This window comes from Strigops habroptila, chromosome 8 (genome assembly GCF_004027225.2).
Source record: "Strigops habroptila isolate Jane chromosome 8, bStrHab1.2.pri, whole genome shotgun sequence".
Taxonomy (NCBI): Eukaryota; Metazoa; Chordata; class Aves; order Psittaciformes; family Psittacidae; genus Strigops; species Strigops habroptila.
Window position 1 is genome coordinate 18,582,601 of NC_044284.2, and position 19,279 is coordinate 18,601,879.

At 39.6% G+C, this 19,279-nt stretch overlaps 1 protein-coding gene across 10 annotated transcripts in view; it reads right to left on the reverse strand.

The window, feature by feature from the left end:
• DOCK10 (dedicator of cytokinesis 10) overlaps positions 1 to 19,279 on the reverse strand; it is a 160,975-nt gene that overhangs the window by 55,452 nt on the left and 86,244 nt on the right. For all 10 annotated transcript variants that reach the window (XM_030494631.1, XM_030494626.1, XM_030494625.1 and 7 more), the window contains exons 8-14: positions 16,039 to 16,222; positions 13,933 to 14,018; positions 11,675 to 11,758; positions 10,421 to 10,576; positions 8,682 to 8,903; positions 7,825 to 7,947; positions 7,132 to 7,214 (exon numbers count right to left, since the gene is read on the reverse strand). In XM_030494631.1, the coding sequence (XP_030350491.1) occupies positions 7,132 to 7,214; positions 7,825 to 7,947; positions 8,682 to 8,903; positions 10,421 to 10,576; positions 11,675 to 11,758; positions 13,933 to 14,018; positions 16,039 to 16,222 (938 nt within the window). The remainder of the gene's footprint in view (positions 1 to 7,131; positions 7,215 to 7,824; positions 7,948 to 8,681; positions 8,904 to 10,420; positions 10,577 to 11,674; positions 11,759 to 13,932; positions 14,019 to 16,038; positions 16,223 to 19,279) is intronic.

Below are 19,279 nucleotides of genomic sequence, written 5' to 3' on the forward strand. Positions count from 1 at the left end.
TACCCCCTCTTCTGTGGCTAAATCTCACTTGAGAAAGCTGGAAGTGTACAGCACCTCACCAGAGCCAGCTCTCTGCTCCCACACACCACTCCATTGCCCTGGCTGCCTTCTCCAGCCTCTCAGCAAGCTCTTGAGACAGTCCAGTGAGGCCATCCCTGGCTGACAGCCACTAACCCTGAGCCTGATGGGACTTCACCATCTCGCTCACACATCAACGACATCACCCCTCACTTCAACAAAGAGATTGACTCCTTATTTCAAGGAAGTATTTTGAAGAATTCATTACATTGGTAAGTTGTTTTGTCCAAGAAGTTATTATCCAATGAAAACCATGATAATTTTAAGTAACAGAAAACACAGCAAGGTGTCAAATCCCAATCACTACATCTCATTATGTAAAGAAATGTATGCTTTTGCAGAACAAGGTTAGAGACCTCTACTGAATCTTTTTATGCATTAAATCTGTTCTCCAGGAGCACGACACCAACTCACTGGGGTTAGCTGTCAACAAACTTGTTTTGTGTAGGAGCGCTGACTACATTTTTCATGAACCAGCTACAAAGTGCCAAATGAAATGGAAAAAAAAAGGATATCTCTCTGTAACTGGAAACAATAAGTTTCAGCTGTTGTGCACACAGGAAGACATTCCCAGATATTTCCATTCCTGCTCATTGACACTTGCAGGATTTAATTAAGACATTCCAGTGCCCTTTGTATATCCCCAAGGGTCACACATGCTGGCTGGACTGGATAGTGTAACAGCTATCCGAATGAATGAACCTTGGATTCAATTGTAGTATGCAAAAACATGGCTTAACAAAAGTAAAATGTTCTTGACACTAAGTGCTGTTCTGTGAATAATTTGGCCAATCTTGCTTCCTTAATTTACTTCTCTGTTCCACTGCCAGTGAGAAGAAGAATTGATGCCAGCACAAATTGCTGCCAGATGCAAAATAATGGACTAAATCTTTGCAAGAGGATCCCAAGGATAAGTATAAATACACTGTCTCTTAATGTAATTAACTGAGTAAAGCCCCACTATTTCATTTCTTCGCAACTGTAGAGAATAATCAACTCTCTTCTATGAGATATTTGTCTCCAGCAGTTAGTGGGAATAAGGTCCACACCAACATGGCATGTCAAAAATCTGAAGTTATTAGGGAGAAACCAGACTTAATTTCTGGCAGCCACCACTTTACAAAACCTATTAAACAGCTGTCAGAAAAAAAAAAAGAGGGAAGGGAAGGGAAGGGAAGGGAAGGGAAGGGAAGGGAAGGGAAGGGAAGGGAAGGGAAGGGAAGGGAAGGGAAGGGAAGGGAAGGGAAGGGAAGGGAAGGGAAGGGAAGGGAAGGGAAGGGAAGGGAAGGGAAGGGAAGGGAAGGGAAGGGAAGGGAAGGGAAGGGAAGGGAAGGGAAAGGAAGGGAAAGGAAGGGAAGGGAAGTTTTAATAATTACTACAGTCACAGTATTGGTGACACTAAGACATTTCTTGCCCTCATCACTGCTTCCTTTTCCAGACTAACAGAGAGGACTAGAACATTCAGTGAGTGATTTCTGCCATGCCAGTGGGCTCTGCAATGTGATGCTGAGCAAACCCAGGCTCTCCTGGAGCTTATTAACTAATTCCAGTGCAGGATCTGACACCAAGCAAACCACTGCTCAGCACAGCAGGGTATAAGGGCACTTATCAAGGCAAGGTTGGGGATGTTCACAGTGTAAAAGGAAAAAGAACCAGGTCTGTGCTGGAAGTAGCTCATTCTGGGTCAGTGGTGCTGAGCACTGCCTCCTGGGAAGCTCTGGGACATGGTACTGTCACCTTCTCCCCTCCAGCCACTCTGTTTTGGAGTCAGAAGGGCTTTACAGAGTCCTCCTACCTACAACCACTCCTCTCCAGCATCAGTGTTCCCTGGGTATCATATGCCCTACCTCTACAACTGCTCCTCATCAGTTCAGCAGCATATCCCAGCCTAAATAATACACCCCAGACAAAATTAAAGGCATGAAACCAGGCATCCACAATGCAAAACACGTAAGTATTTTTATCCCTCCAACTTACACACAATACTCCATTTATGTAGAGTTCTTGCCGCCACAAGAGCAATTTAGATGTCCACTGAAAACAAGATAACCCTTCTTACGAAGAGGTATGTTTTATGCACTCAGGGAAGAGTTACATGGCTTTCTGCTGGTCACACTGTACTGGTGTCTCCATTCCCCTCGCTCATTAAAGCTGAAGAATTGCCAGAGCAGCAAATATTGTGTGCATCACATCTGCAGTTAAACAACCACGATCCCATGTTTTGCTAGATCGTTTCAGGGTGCTGGGTGCAGGTGGAGCAAGAGTGCTTGGTGTCACAGTGAACATGAAGGCATTTGAGAATGACAACTGTCACACCAAAGTAAAGGAAACATAATAAACCACTTCTACAGTCCGAGAGCCCAATATCTGCCTAATACATTAGTGATTCTTTATTACCAGTTACTTCTTTACCAGAGAGATTTTAATAAGAAAAAATTCACAGAATTAAAATCCTGAAGAGATTCTAAAGGTGCAAATTTAGGGGAAAACAACAGATTTCATTACAGAAACTGAAACATCATCTCAGTATTTAAAATGTTTCTGTGATTCTACTGTTCTGACATTGTTAGCTGATAGACTGATAGAAAAAAATCTTTAAGCATGGGAAACCTACACAATGTTCATAATTTAACATTGAAAAAGCTACTTTCTAAGTAGCGGCTTACAATTTGACAAAAACCAGCTCACCTCCAGGGTTAGAGATTCAGTGTGAGATCTGCAGCTACTGTAAATCAGTGCAGCCTTGCTACCTTCAGCTACATCAACCTATACCAGCTGAGCACCGAACCAGAAGCTGCATAAGCTGTTGAAGGATTAAAACATTAGCCTGTAAGACGTGAAGCTTACGAGGGTGGTGAAGGCTTGAAGGAACAGTGAAATGTAAAAACTAATCTCTAAGTGAAGTTTCCCCACATATACAATATGTAGCTCAGGCACATATTTGCAAACTTTGGCAGTTCTGGCAGGAATATGAGAATGGAAGGTGGATTTGACACACTGTAATTCTAACACACCGTAATTATACCTGCGAGAGCACACAGACACCAGATCCCACCAACGCCAGCAGGGAATCAGGGAGGAACCCTGAGTCATGCTTTCGAACGATGCTGGCAAACTGGATGCCACAGAAGGTAATTAAGAGTTTCAGTCACATGTACAATACTCAACTGTCAAGATTTTGGCTCGCTGAATGTGTACATAAAAAAATCGCACTGTGGCCATCTGTAACTGCTTTAAGAGGGGAAAATTTCCACACAGAACAGGAGTGTGGTTAATGCCAGAATGAAATAACTGGAAAACACATTTCCAAACTCAGGGTTTAGTTGTTTATCATCGCCAAACCATTTTTTCCCCTGTAGTGTGATAGCCTCCTGTGGAAACTTCTATTTTCAAGCTGTGAAAATAGAAATAGATTTTGTAGGGCTAAACTATATTTTGCTTTTACCAAAGAGAGCCCTGAGTAATGTTAATAACCAAACAGATATAAACGCGTGCAGAATTTGACCCAATGAACTAAATAAAGTTCTTGTGCAACATCACTGATACCAACAAGTTCATAAACATGGTATATTTGGTCAATGATTTTTAAACTGTTACCTCACAATGTGATTTATAATGAAAAAGTTTAAGAGCTGAAAAACACACCCAAGTGTATTTTCTGTAATTAGTTCTACAGATGGGAGGAAAGCTTTTTAATAGTACAGGCAGTGAAGTTAGGAGGCCAGTCAAAAATAGTGCCTGCTGGAACTGACGGACATCCACAAACCCCAGCTACGTCCTCTGCCCATGTGCAGGCTATCTGTGTAATGCACACATGTACATATGCAAAATGTTGAAACTTGCTTGCATTTGCTAACACCACAAGCATATATTCCCATTTATATTTGGGAGATCACAGCCAGAAGTATTGGCTAGATAAACATATTTAGGAATGATCCTGTCATAGGGAAAGCAAAAATACAGTATGATGCAGAAGTATTTTTGATCTTATTTTCTAAGACTGTGAACTGCACACTGAAAAAGGAGTCTGTAATTTCTTAAAGAATACCCAATGAAACAAGCCATTGCCATCTCTGGAACTGAAAAGTACAGGATTAGAGCCAAGAGTTTCCATTCACAAAAAGCTTCAAGGAAACAGACTGGAGAAGGCTCTGACTCTCAGTGATTCCCAGAGCCACCATACTGAGTATAGCATGAACAAGCTCCTCTCAGATGGAACTCTACTCTCTCATCCTGCTTTATGTCCTTTGCCACATTCCAGCCTGTGCCAATTAACTGTCTGCATGGAATTCCAAAAAGAAAATATATCTGTTCATCTATTCAACACTTACTGTTGGATGCAGCAGCAGCAGCAACTGCTTTGCTCCACTTAGATGAATAGTAGTTAACTAGAGCAATCCACCTATAGAAAACACTTCTGCTCACATGGCTGTAGTGACTGAAAGCTGCTCCTACCATATACCATGTTACTAGAATTCAAAAAACTCACATGCAGGTTTAAATCTGGTGGAGCACTATTTTTCAGCCAAGCTTGATTTAATCAAGATTTTATTCCCTACTCCAAATCAACATTGCCTGTTATTACAAATAAAATTTATGCAGTTGTAATACTATATCTCATCCCTGGAGACATTCAAGGCCAGGCTGGATGTGGTTCTGGGCAACTTGATCTAGTTGAAGATTCCCTGCTCATTGCAGGGGAGTTGGACTAGATAACCTTTGAAGGTCCCTTCCAACCCAAACTATTCTATGATGCTACGATCTGAGATGACCAAGGAGTTGCCAACTGGTATTTTCATGCTAAAAATATCTGAAACAACACAGAGCTGAAAGGAAAGGAGAATCTTCTGAAAAGCACCATTTTCTCAGTGCACCCTAGCTTGACAGGTATTTAGGGTGCTATCCACCTTACAGTGATAGAAGTAAAACTTTGTTCATGTCTGTTAGACTTGTCTTAGGCAAAGCAAGTGCAGGTACAGTTCCGGGCTGAGACACAGTACTATGGAATGAGCTTGAGCAGTACAGCTGCAGCAGATACACAACCCGGCATCCACATACTGGTATGGTACAGCACAGCCTGAACCCTGCCTCTGTCTACTGCCTCTGCACGAGAGGCAACTGGGGGTCGCCACCTGGGAAATCCAAGGAAAAGTAAATGCACTTCCTTCAAAATAAGAACATCACCTTTCTGTACTTTTTTTTTCTTGCAAGGAGCACTCTGAGGTAAGATTTGTTGAAAATGCAGAAGGACGTTTTAGCCTTCTCCACATGCATAAGCGACTAGCCAGACCCTGAACTAGTTAAAATCATCATGCCACCTCAAGATAGCTACAGCAATGACTGAGTTGCAGGACATATCACTGATGGTACTGCCAGAGACCACAGGCAGGATGGAGTTAATAAAAAGCCTCAAGTCAGTCTGATGCCAAGCCTGCGCTTCTTGCCATTGTATGGTCCATTACACGCTAAAAGTAGCTCTGTCAACTCAAGAGACACCCATCAATATAATTTTGATGAATGGTCCTTTGGCTACACCAAAGTAGTAAATATTAATGAGTATCCCTAAGCTTGCGATGACAGATCAGAACACATTATCTGCCTTTCTCTGGAGCACACACGTGCTGCTCCTGTTCCTACTGGATATTGACAAAAATGTATGTCAATAAAAAATAAATGAACTCTCCAAATGGCTGTACCTTGCACTGTGTTTTCTCCTTTGCCATCTAAGCACCATAATCTAAAATCATAAGCTTTCCCCTTCATGCAACAGGGGAAACTGCGCACTTGGGTGCTCTGTACCTCCACACCAGAAGCACACAGCCCCACAGCTCTCCCTCACAGTTATGGGCAATACTATGTGACTTTTTCACCTAGCACTTGCTCCTCCTTCCTCCCTACAGCTTCAGGCAGCTCTCCACCCAGCCTGCCGTGGTCAGAACAGAAGCCAAAGAGAAAAAGGAACGCTTTTACTCAGTAATCCAGTTTTCCTTTTTATAGGGAATATAAAATTTTATATTCCCTGCTCTATGCATGGCAGAAAGAAGGGAGAGCTGTCACAGGGATATACAGGAGGGACTCAGTCAGGGAGCTCTCTCATCCCAGGGCAGCAGTAAGCTGAGGAAATTACAGAAGACTGGGAAGGAAAAACTGCAGAGGACAGAGAAAGGAATTACATAGAAACTTGAAAGGAGGAAAAAAAAGAATTAGGTCATATCTGGTTTTGTGAGTTAATTTGGTAGAAGGGGATCAAGAGTAATAGGGGTGCCTCAATCTTGAGGGTGAGACCAGCAAGAAATTATCCAGGATGACAGAAACAACAAAAATCCATTACTGCCACTGCACTGACCTGCAATGAAACCCAACTGACCTGCCAAACAAGAAAATAACAGCTCTCTGTTGCCTACTAACCACTAAAAATGCAAGAGTACCTGAAGCATAATCCCTTAACATCATCCCCAAGGCACTATTTTAGGGGCACCATAATCTCCAGAATTAGATTTTTCCTAAAACCTGACAGGCATCATTACAAGAACAGAGCTTCAAACTTGTGCACCTCTATTTTATGTGGCCACTGCAACTTTATTTCAGATTGTAATTATATTCACAGGAAATATAATTTGTGTAATATAAATTACACATGACTTTCAGACTGTAATTATATTTCACAGGAAATATAATACAGTTGTGAGAACTGGAACTTTGAAATCTCTTTGGTAATTTTTAACACCTAAACCGTGGTGGAGCTCACGATAAACTGATATTCTGTCAGTCACCTTTGCTACTCCACTACATACCTGAAGAAAAGATTCCACCACAGTAACATTTAATGAGATAGTAACCAACATTCAGCTGTGTGAATAATACAGCTGAATGTTGGTTATAATAATAATACAATGCAATAACAAAGCTGCAGGAACTTTTGGGGTCCTGGACCATGCAGAAAGCTTTGCTTTGCTTCAGGGAGAAAAAGCAGGAAAGAATAAAAGGACTCGAGCTCAAGAGCAGAACAAGCTGTTAGATGCTTTTAAAATTTTAACAAGAATTAATACATACCTCACTGACCAAGCAAATGGCATACGGTATTTCCCCAGCTTGCTGCAGAACTGTTTATTGGATTTTAACACTTTCTGTGCACACTACAAAAAAGAAAATATTAATTATTTCATCAGTACCATTATAATATCTGAAATGCAGCACAGAGTACATCCAAGTAATCCTCTGCTGAAGAGGCTATAGTTTCCCTAAAATAATTTAGCCTGATACTGCCCATAAGAAGGTTCTGGGAAGACAGCAAAGACATCATAGATTAATATGATGCTGACAAATTAAACCCCTCACCACCCCTTCAGTCAGAACTGCATTAGTTATTATTGCAGTTTTCTGCAAGACATCCAATGCAGATGCACTGCCTGCTCCCAGAAGGAGGTGCTTAGCCAAACTTTGCTTGTATACAAAGTGCACTAGCTCATGATTTCAAAAAGACTGATGAAAGAGAATTTCATTCTGCTAAGACATAACTACCATAACAATGCACAACGAATGGATTTGTATGATGCAGATAAAATGATACTTCATTCATTCAGTCAATGGAGCTTAGACATTTGTTTTGTTAAGCGTGGGCCTCCTGTGAACTTGTCCTGTTCAGCAACCACACACTGGTGAGTTTTGTGAGCCCAATTTGCAATGTCTTCAGCTTCCAATACGCTGAAGTTGACAAAGAAGGAACTGATGTTCCTGTTACATTACCTTAAAAGAATCAGGATTTTTAATGTAAGGTTCAGCACTGCTGGCAATGTTTCCCGTAAGCACCTTTTCTATTTTTGCCACTAATACTATCTCAGAATGAGGATTACTTATGGAGAAAAGAGCCTGTGGATAAAAGAAAGAACAGTTAAAAAGTAGATAGCAATACTGGAGAAATGAAATACTGCCAGTGCTCTCAGCTGATGGGAACAACAAACCAAATTCAGAAAGGATTATTAAGGATTATTATCTCTACATATTCAATACAGCCAGATGGAAAATAAAAATCTTTGTGCTAGTGCTGAAGTAAGCTTGTGCATATACAGCAGCTTGCAAACAGACTGACTCAAGCCAAGAAGTTGTAGCAACACCTAACCTAACTATTCCTCTTGGACAGTATGTAAATGCTGGCTTAAATCAGTCACACCTAAGAGCAGTGACAGGGAGAAGAAAAGGTAATATATGGAGTTTCAGGGTAAGACTTACAGCAACAGCAAGAATGTGGAAGAACTTCAAGAGTAATGCAGTACCTAGGTGTCACTTTAAGTTGTGATTTTCTTTGGCTGGTTTGGGAGACATCAACCAATAAACCCAAAGAGCACAGGAAACATGGGTGGTTTCTCTGAATAACAGATGGTAACTTTTTTCAAAGTTTTGATTGTAAATGGTTTTAATGCTTATACAGGGAGATCAAAAATCAAGCATCTGTATTCACGTACCACCAATACACAAAAAAGGAGTTCTTGAAAGCAAGAAACACTGGTAGTAGAGATAAATTCTCTGATGAAAATGAATACTGAACTACTGAACTAAAATAAGTCACACAAGTCACTAAGTCACACAGGTCACATGTAGAATACCTGTTTTGGGTATTTCAGCCATTCTTCTGGGAACCCCTTCACCTGTGGTTCTTCCATTTCGTTTGAGTCTGTATTTTCAACAGTGCCATTTTCTAATGAAAATGAGAAACCTGAAATCATCTGTCTAACAAGTGTGTGGTTCAAATCCACATGAAAATCAGCAGAGATCTTCTTGCCATCCCTGACATCATACAGCGCCACGCTCACAAAGAATGGCTCTACCTGGAGAAAACACCAGAAATATAAAATAGCGGTAACTGAGAGCAAGGGGGTAGACTCTCTTTTAATAGGTTTCTGCAGCTGAAAAAAACCAAACCATAAAGCAAACAAATACTATTTACAAATTATGAGATGCATTAAAAACACACACTCACACACACCCCTGTCAAAGCTGGTTTCCAACCATGTGATTTTAGGGGCTTTAAAAGGTAGATTGATAACAATGCACCAGAACAGTAATTGACAGCTAAGTTAGAAACTTGCAGAATAGAAAACAAACGTATTTGTTTCAGGTAATTATTATAGTAAATGAATAGAGCTAAAGAGAAACATTTTACAGGATTTTTAGAATGTCAGTTCAAAGTCATAATAAAAGAAAGAAGAATGAAGGTGGGTTTTCCAGGGATCGTCAGAAATGCGGCACTAAGATGACAAAATGTGAGTAGATGAAAAATGTTTACGGGTACAAACACAAATGAGTGGGTGTATTATTCTGTGGGAAACACATGTTCCATTTTGCTAGGAAACTAAGAGCATTCAAACTGCTCTGACAGTACCCACTTATTCTATTGCATAGTACCATGGAATTAAATCCTTTGACTGTAAGTAACCTCCAAAAAGCCTCCACAGTTCTGAAGAAATCAGTCTCAGAATAACACCTTCTGAGCTGTGCAGAAATCGGAATCTTAAAACTTTGGAGACAAGGAACAATGCACAGCAGGTACAGTATTCTGTGCTTTTTCAGCCTTTGTAGTGAATTATTGCATACCCTTGGTACAGTTATCATGACTTCATTTAAATAGTTATTCCAGTCTGCCAAAAAAGTATTGATTACATCATGCTGAATATGCACTCACTGTAGAGGTCATCTTCAAATGAAAAATCAATGCTTCATATGTAATGTATAAAAGTTGAGTTGCCAGGAAACTAATTTCTCAAAACTTTCCTGCTTCAGAGGAGAACTAACTAGAAGCTATAGCCTGCCAGCAACATCTTGATTTCCCTGCCCTTTTTCCTTAAAGTAAGAATAAGGAAAATGTCCTGTTTTGTCCTGGTTTTAGCTGGGCTTTTCCACTTGGTGAAGCAGCCAGTCCTTTCTATTTTGCCTTCTCTTCCATAATTTAATCTGCTTGGTTCCTGGTCTCTCTGTGAAAAACAAAAAAACCAGTTCACCAGCAACTGATATTCAGTTGCCTCCCTACATAGGTCTTGACAGTTTAAATTTGTTCTTCTCACAGCTATTGTTAAGAAACCTCAAGGATTTTAACGTTTTCAATTCCCCATTGAAATGTAGCTAAAATTCTGCAATCTAAATCAGCTTCAAGATGTTTATTGAAAAGTTCATCAGTTTCATTATTCAATTCTAAGGGATGGGCAGAGGAGGAGGAGTAGTGAATGCAGTATGCGTGCATGATACATCTTAACTTTACCGTCTCTTTACAAAAAAAAAAGTGCACAGAAAGATAGGAAAAAAAATAAAAAAAGAAAAGAAAAATCACAGGGAGATAAGTAAAGCTTACATTGGTCAAAGGATCATTTTCGTTTTCAGTAACACAGGCCTGGAGATTCAAACTGAGGGATTTGCAAGTTATCAGGATCCTCTTTGCAGGCTTTTCTTCAAATGGCTTTATCACTGAGTTTGTCCCTGGAAACTCCTTTTTCTGAGGATTCAGTGACTGAAATAAATTGGCAATTCATTATACACGGGAAAAGCATGGCACGCCAAAACTAAGTAAGCTTTTTAAAGGTCTTGACAATCACTGAAGCACCTGGAAAACTCAAAGAGTCACTGCTGACGTGTTCACATTACCCTGCTAAATGAGTGTTACTCCTAATTTATAGATTAGGAAGCAAAGCAAAAAGATTGCCTGAGGACACATATCATGTCAGAGGCAGAATGATGGATCCAAGTTATGTTTCCTATAATTTTGTATCTGAATTTTTCTTGTTTACCGCTTCTGAGACTTTTCATCTTAATTTCCTCAAACAGATTAAACAGCCTCACATTTTCAGACTATAACACCACATTTTAGGATTAGACTTCAGGACTTTTCTCTTACTTGTACATCACACCACTATTTCAATTCACTTAATATTTTTAATAACGGTACTACAGTTGATTGACAAGAGCTTCAAGTTTGAATATATACTGATCCCAATTTTATTCAAGTCTTCTTTTTAACTGAAGTTTCCAGTTAAATCACCAACAAATGTACATTCAGTGCAAGGAATAACATTCTTTCAATTATGAACTCTGACAATGAATGATAAGAAAGCTGAAGATAAAAAGAAAAGCAACCTGCACTCCCTACATTTCCAGCTAAACTTCTTAACACATAGACAGCCTTTTCTACCTCCAGCTGTAATTTCCCACTGTTTTTTATATCCATTTACATTTTTGTAGTCAAATTCAATATAATGAATAACAATAAAACCACTGTTCTGATAGCATGCCCAGTCCAAGAGAAGATTCTGCTGCTGTAATATTTGCAGTTTGCTTTAATGATTCAAAGCTTAGCTAGACTGGGCTTGATGACCTTCAGAAACCACTTCCACCCTCAACCATTCTATGATCAGATATCGGTACAGTCTATACCAAAATCTCTACAGACTAGAGATAGCTCCCCTCACCCTTCAGTTAAAGTCCTGGGTATACCCAATTGCTTGCTGAACTCCAATCCACTCTTGTGGCTTAGATAACCCAGTCAGCTCAGACCACCTGTATTTTTAACCTTCTGAGAACTTGGGGAAAAAAATCCCACATCCCCACTTACTGCTATATCGGGATCCAAAGAGAAAAGATTTAGCCGCTCTGTATTTCGAGAAGCTTTCACTGTTTCTTCTGTTTCTGTGATGTACTGTGGAGACAGACAATTAATTAGTTTTCTGCATAAGAACAGAAATCCATGGAGTTGTTAAGACTTCTAAATGAATGATCAATGTTTCACTTGTAACAACACTTCTAATTTCTGCAGTAGTTATCCCAAAGCACCTTCAAACACTCTTTGAGTGTTATATGCTTGTGAAGCAAGGATTTTCAGGCCATGATACACTTTTAAGGAACTCCAAAATAGATCAGGTAATTCAAATTCATATATGCTACTGAAGAATCCATTGTGTAAGACGTCAGAACTGTGGATCTCTGTGCTAAAACCACTTTAGGGATTCCCAAGTTGAGGAAAAACCAAAGCAAACCAAACCATCCCCACAGAAAACCACTTGGGGCGGGAGGAGCAGTAACTGGAGCAAGAAAATGCAGCTCAGCCTTACAAGTGGCTGAGCTATACTATAAAGGGCAACACAGACACACAGACTGCATGTCACCTTTGGGTGGTAAGGGTGGGAGTCCTCTCCACATCCATCCTTCTGCCACAAGGCAGGATCAGTCACACCTGTTTTATTTCTGACACATGCCTAAGTTATAATAAGCTCTCTGATAAAAGCAACTCAACAACCTCCTGAATCCACCTGGTGCTTCCTACCCTGCCTTTTAAAAGCTTATCCTTATGTCTAACTTTGGTAATTTTTCCCCTGCTACTCAAGCCCATTTATCCAACAGGTTAAGTATGCCCTACACATTCCCTTCCCCTGACAGATCCCTCATGATACCTTTGAAACATTTTTCCTTAGTCTAAACATGCTCAGTTCCTTCAATCTTTCTTTGTACTTTGTATTTCCTAACACTTCTTTATTTTTTAATCTCTGCACTATTACTGGAGTCCACAACTTTCCTGGTTGCCCAAGACTGAGTACAAACCTTAGCTGACATCGTACAGGCTATGCTCTTGTCCAGGTTCCATTCAACATTTTGTGTTTTTCACAGTAGCATGACATTGCTGACACACATTAAATAACAAGCAAAACCAAGAGCTCTTTGTTCACTTCCTAACATGCCCAACCCATGGGCTGACTTGCAGAAGCATATCCTGATGTGTCCTTGGTTTAGTTTGAGATAGGATCAGGAGATTTACCTGCCATGGACTAGGGACTGCTGCAGTCAGGCCTAGAGAGCAAGGGGGATGGAGGAGGGGACACGCTAGTAATTAACACTATAAAGGGCAATACAAGCATCACAGAACATGCAGATTGTCTTTTTTAGCCTTGAAGGACACCAGTGGTCTTTGAGCTATCTGCATTAACTAAACCATTAGAAAGTATCTATCCACAGATGAGGTGATCAGACACTATTCTTGTCCCTAATACATTAGCTTAGTTACATTTTATCTAGTTGGTTGGGTTTTATTTTTTTGTTTGTTTGGGTTTTTTTTTTTAATTCTAGGTGACCACTCCATATGTATAAATACAACCTACATTAAAATATAGACCAAAGTCTATATTTAGACTTTGAATATATAGCTTTCATTTGAATATATAGCTTTCAGTTCAAATCTGTGGGAGTAACATCCTCAAAGAGCATCTGGCTGTGTAGATAGTATCTATCGCAGCTCACTGACAGAAGATTACAAAACCAGATCATATGATCATTTCAGAAAAAGCAGTGAAACGCTTCCAATCCAGCTTTTCATCAAAAAGCTTCTTATCACTGTCTACAATTATCTCATCCACATGAAGCAGTTTATGTGATCCAGCGGACGAAATGCCTCCCCTGATACTACATATATATTTCAATGAAACTACATAAGGTGATGAGCAGTTCACAGCTTGTTTCCTTGCAAGTCACACATGAAATCTTGGCTCTCCAAGGGCCAAACTCTTCTGAAATGCAGTTAAAACAAGTAAATATTTCACAGATAACTGAATAGACTACTACTGACTTCACAGGTCTAAATCAAACCACTCTAGGGAACACCTACTTTTTTTATGGCCAGTGGAGCTTTTCTCATTTAAACAAAGCCTGTTTTCTGTTCAGAAAGAAAATTATTCCTGTCATTTGTCATGGTTCTAACAATCACAATGGGCTGTGCTATATTTTCAAACCTTTTACAGTATTAATGGTCATCTATGGGCAGGCATTTTTCACCTAGTTAGCACTACCCATTAAACTTGCAAAGATAAATATAACTGCCATTACTTTTGCGAAGTCTGGGTGCAAGGTGTTTTCTGAAGAATCAGTTTCTTCTTGAGAGCAATCACAATTCACTGAAACTTCTGCAGGGTCTTGAAAAGAAGAAAAAGAAAAAAGCAGCTGTTTTTTTTATACTGACTATTACCATTGGGTTAAAAAAAAATAAAAAAAGATCCCCATGCTAATTCTTTTTATTCCCTTTAATATCATTAGGCTAACAAGTGGAAAAGACAACTAACGTGAATCTCTGTCCTCCTCAACCTCATGTCACCTCCCACTGGTGCTTACTGTATCATAGAACCATAGAATGGGTCGGGTTGGAAGGGACCTTAAAGATCATCCAGTTCCAACCCCCTGCCACTGGCAGGGACACCTTCTACTAGACCAGGTTGCTCAAAGCCTCACCCAACCTGGCCTTGAACATTTCCATGGACGGGGCAGCCACAGCTTCTGTGGGCAACCTGTTCCAGTGCCTCACCACTCTCTTAGTAAAGAATTTCCTCCTAATGTCTAATCTAAATCTCCTATCTTTTTCAGTTTAAAACCATTACTCCGTGTCCTGTCACTACATGCCCTTGTAACTCCATCTATATGCAAGTTTTCAAACAAGAGGCCTGACTCCTCAGTGAAACATCTGAGACATTCATCCACGACAAATATTCATACCCACAACAAAGACGCCTTCCTTTGCTCTTTTGCTCCCTTCTGAGGCAAAGCTGTCAGTCAACTGAAAGACTTTGGACTCCCAGTAAAGGGTGTCTTCAGTGAGGCAGGGAGTACCAGCACCTTACCTGCTCTTTGGGATAGGGAGGGGTGATAGGATTCCATGAGCCGCATATTTATGGATCCAGAGAACAGCACTACAAAGCAACCTCTTTGCTCCATAGGGAGCCCGGATTCCATGAGCCGCATATTTATGGATCCAGAGAACAGCACTACAAAGCAACCTCTTTGCTTTACTTAGCTCACCAGGGACCTTTCTACTTTAACTAGGTAATTCAGCCCAATGTGAAATAAGTCATTACAGCCACTTAGGGATCTTCTGCCAAGAAAGCATCATGCCTTTTGACAAGTTAACTCCATCGCACATTCCTGTTGCTCGTTATCAGGTTTTTTTACCAGTAGAGACTTCTGTTTTCTGTTAGCCTTATGTCTGTGACCTTTTATACACATATTTCTTCCTGTTTCATTAATATCCCTTATGGGTGGGATTTTCAAAAGTACTTCTCCAATTCTGAAGTGCAAGTCTCTTGTGCCTCTAAATTATAAAAACATCTTTGGCTATATGAAGAGTATTCTGTTCCTCCAAAATTGGAATTTATTATAAACACCAGGCTAAAGCCTTCAATTAGCTCTGAACTTCCCCAAGATTCAGATGCATGTGGATTCAAAGCTTTGATTCAGCTCAGAGTACAAGCAGTTTAAATCTGTACTCAGGTTTCAAGTGTTTTCACTCTTAGAATTTCAGCTGGGGTTCATCCAAACTGAACATAGATTTATTATGCGGACGAATGAGTTACTGCCACATGAAAAGTGCAGTATAACTGAGCATCCAAGTCCTTCTTCCATAGTGAAAGCATATTAACCCACAAACTCACAAAAGCAAGACATGAGAAGTCAATAAGCTTCCACAGAAAGAGCAATATACCACAGCTGGGACTTTTTTTTTAATTATTAGCTCCAGATTTTTAAAGAAAACAAAATGCTGGAAAAAGCACTGATCGAACCTCTCTCCAGCACAAAACTCTTCAAAACCTTCAGACTCCCAAGACCGTAAACCACAAAGTACTAGCACAATCATTGACAGAGAGGACTATGTTTAAGAAGACCTGCATATGCGAAGCAGAGCCACATTTCTCCTGCTGACTTTGTGGGTAGCAGCTTTACCTCCCCTACAGCCTTTTGAAAATGATCTGTGGGGAGTTAGCTGACATTGTTCAGGGATTGCCAAAAGACTGGTGCTGCTTTGTCAGAAATCAATAGGTGCAGAATCCATTACAGACTCAGGCAGTTAAAATTATTCAATAGCGATATCCAAATGTTCAATTTTTTGCATTTGATTAAAAAAAAAAAAACCACAACCCAACAATACAAGAGACTATTCACTTTTACCCAATTTCAGGTCAGTGAGATCTCCACTTTTCCTCTCCTGAATGGTTCCCTCTGGATTTATTTGCAGGATTTTGTTGAGAGTGAAAATCCAGTCATCCATATCCTGCTCATTTTCAGCTGCCAGCACAAAGTATGTGAGGTCATTCATTTTCAACTCAAAGGCATGTTTCCTAAGCCTGTTATTCTGTTGGAACAAAAGGAAAAGAAAAATAAACACTAGAACTAATTAGAAAAATGTAAGATTTTAAGATAAGATAAACTTGTATATTACCACTCCTTAAAAAGAACATTCAAGCAAAACTTTTAAAGAAAATTCAGGCACTGTAGTATTACTGCAAATTTATGTCAATTTATTGTTGGGTCTTTGTGCATGTAAGATTTTCTATGGCCAAATATCCATCAATTTCTGTCATAAGAATTAACGGGTGCTAAGTTACTGAAACAGCTCAATAAAATTAAACAGTGATGTGATCTAATATAGTGTGTTTCATTCCTGAAATTTATCAAATTAGCGAGGCTTTTATCTCTCAGTCTTATGGAGGCAGTTGCATCAATTGTCTTTCCTCCTTGCTAAATCTCGAAGAACACTGATGTGTCCTACCCCCTATCACTTCATCAAACTTCTACGACCACTGACTACGGACATCGGTGCCACCGTTTTGTTTTCAGTATTCCAGAAAATTGCCATCACTTTGTTGACACATCTAACCTTGGAGTGATGCTGACAAATAAAAAACAATTCATCCACTCCATAACTGGCCATTTGACTCAATTTTATTTTTCTTCATTAGCAGTCTCAAATAACACGACAATGGCAGCCTGTAGTTCTACATGCTATAACTATTTCTCAGCACAGTCCTATATCAACAAGTTACTAAGAATAGCTTCTAAGCCAGATGCTGAGATGATAGCGATATTTTTATTTAAGAGGAACAGAGGCAGAATCTGATACTGATTAGCAGAGGAGGAGACAGAGAACCCAAGACACTGAGAATAAAATTCCATTAACATTTTTTTCCAGTAGCAGAGATGATTTAGAAGATCTCTACCCAATCTGCTGTTAATAACTTGCTCCAGCCCTTATATACATGTCATGACCCAGCTCAGGAATTAGTTAAGACCGAAAAACTTCTTCTGGAGCTACTTGGGTCAACAGTCAGTCAAATCTTGGCTTTTCAAACTGACTTGGGATCGTGTGTGTATGTGCATGCATGTGTGTTATTTTTCAGTTTTGCTACTGGAAATTCTCTTGGTAGGAAACAGTTTTCCTCTCAAGTACTTTATTGACGTGACAATTCTTTCAGGGATATAAATTTCACCCAACATAGGGTTTTGTAGCAATTGGTTCTCAGGTGCTCAATATTCTTCTTGATCCTGAAATCACTCTAATTTTCCAATCACTGCATACATTCAAATTAATGTAAAACAAGGACTAACATTTCACTGAAACCCATTTTTACTTATATAACATGAGGGCTTGACCAAGAGCTAGAAGTCGAACCAAACTGAGCCATGAGTCTTAGGTAGTGGCCATTCAAAACTTGTAAAGATAGAAAGATAAAGTATTTGCATAAGTGGATTATTTATACCAATTTATGCACAAGCTATGAAGAAAAATTCTACGTCTCAATTTATCTTCATAAAGTTATGAAGAGCATTAAGACGAATGCATTTCTTGTCTATATTATGTACTTCTCCTTAAAGTCGTGGCCAAGATCTTTAAATCAGGTACTGTAACACTATTAGACATTATCTATCAGAGCAATACATCTCGCATGCTGAACCTTAAGAACATTAAGGCAGGAAAACTTCAATATCCACTTTTCCATCTGCACTTCAGACTTCTGGCAAGCAGATGAGGTCTACAGCAAAGTCTGTGTTTCAAATCTAAAGCCAACTATTTTCTCCCTGATCAGGAAACAGGAAAAAAGCAAAGTACCATTTCTCAGTTTGCTTCTCTGTAAGTTCTTCCATATGGTATGTAGACCTTGAGGTTGACTTGTAATCTTCAACACTTAATTCCAAGTTTAAAATTTCTTCCAGAAGGAAATAATGCAAGATTCAAAAAGAAACTATATGAAAGAAACATCAGGCTAAGTCTAATGCCTGCAGGGTCATTCTTCCAAAATAACAGAATTGTTTTGGAAGTATTTTGTATTTTATCTGGAGATGGTTTCTCCAGGATGTTTACTTGTATCAAACAGAAGCTCAAAGTCATTCATAGAGAGTTAAATGATTTATTGTGGCATTAAAACTCATTAAATCAGAACTTTCACATCACAGTTTTCCTCTAATCTTCAGTTTTACCCAATTCTTTCTCCATGTTTTATGGTCTCTCTGTTTACGACAACTCTATGACAGTTGCTTTTTTTTTTAGCCCTATGATTCTAAGTTTATCACAGATGGTGACAGATAGCTGATGATCCTTGCCCTATTAGCCCCTTGGCTATGACTCTCACTTCTTATTAGCGAAGACAGCTGATAAATTTGTGCATCCCATTCTAAATGTCAATCAAAGAACAATCACAAAAACTAGTGTCTGGGGGTAGGTGAGAGGAGAACGTAAAGTTCAAACAGTTGCAGGAACACTGTAGACCTAGAAGGCAACTGCCAAAGTTCAGGAGGAGAATTTTGAAAGTTTCTTGAGCTTTTTTGTCAGAGGTTAGCCAAAAAGGCCACAAATCTAGCAGTCAAGACACTGCTGCTGTCATGGAGTGTCAGAAAACAACACAGCAGAACAGGCACTCTCTGGGATAGCATTTAATCTGTACCTAAAAACCACACTACAGGACGTTCAGAGCCTAACTAGAGCTCTGGCTGAGACACATCTTAAAGGACACACTGCCAGCAAGCAGTAATTTCTAAACAGGATTTCTGTATAAGAATCTCCTCTATGGCTTCTGCCACACTGCCAAGCTACCTTTCAAACCAATGGATTGACACTGGCAAACATCATTGTTCTTCTACATATTTACCTCCATCCTGTCCTATACGTGTTTGAAAAAAAAAACCCAAACCCCAGCCTTTATAATTACACAGGGGAAACAGTCACTCCCTACAGAGCTGGCACTTTCCTGGGTGCAGGAAGGAGGCTCTGCAGAGACTGTCAGCAAATGCTTGTTCCCTGAGTGAATTACTCACTGACTATGTTCCTTGCTCTGAAGGAGTTCAGTGGTGAAGGAGAGACTTCCCAAACAACAAAAGCATATTTTTATCAGAAGTCTTCCCTTGCATTACCTGA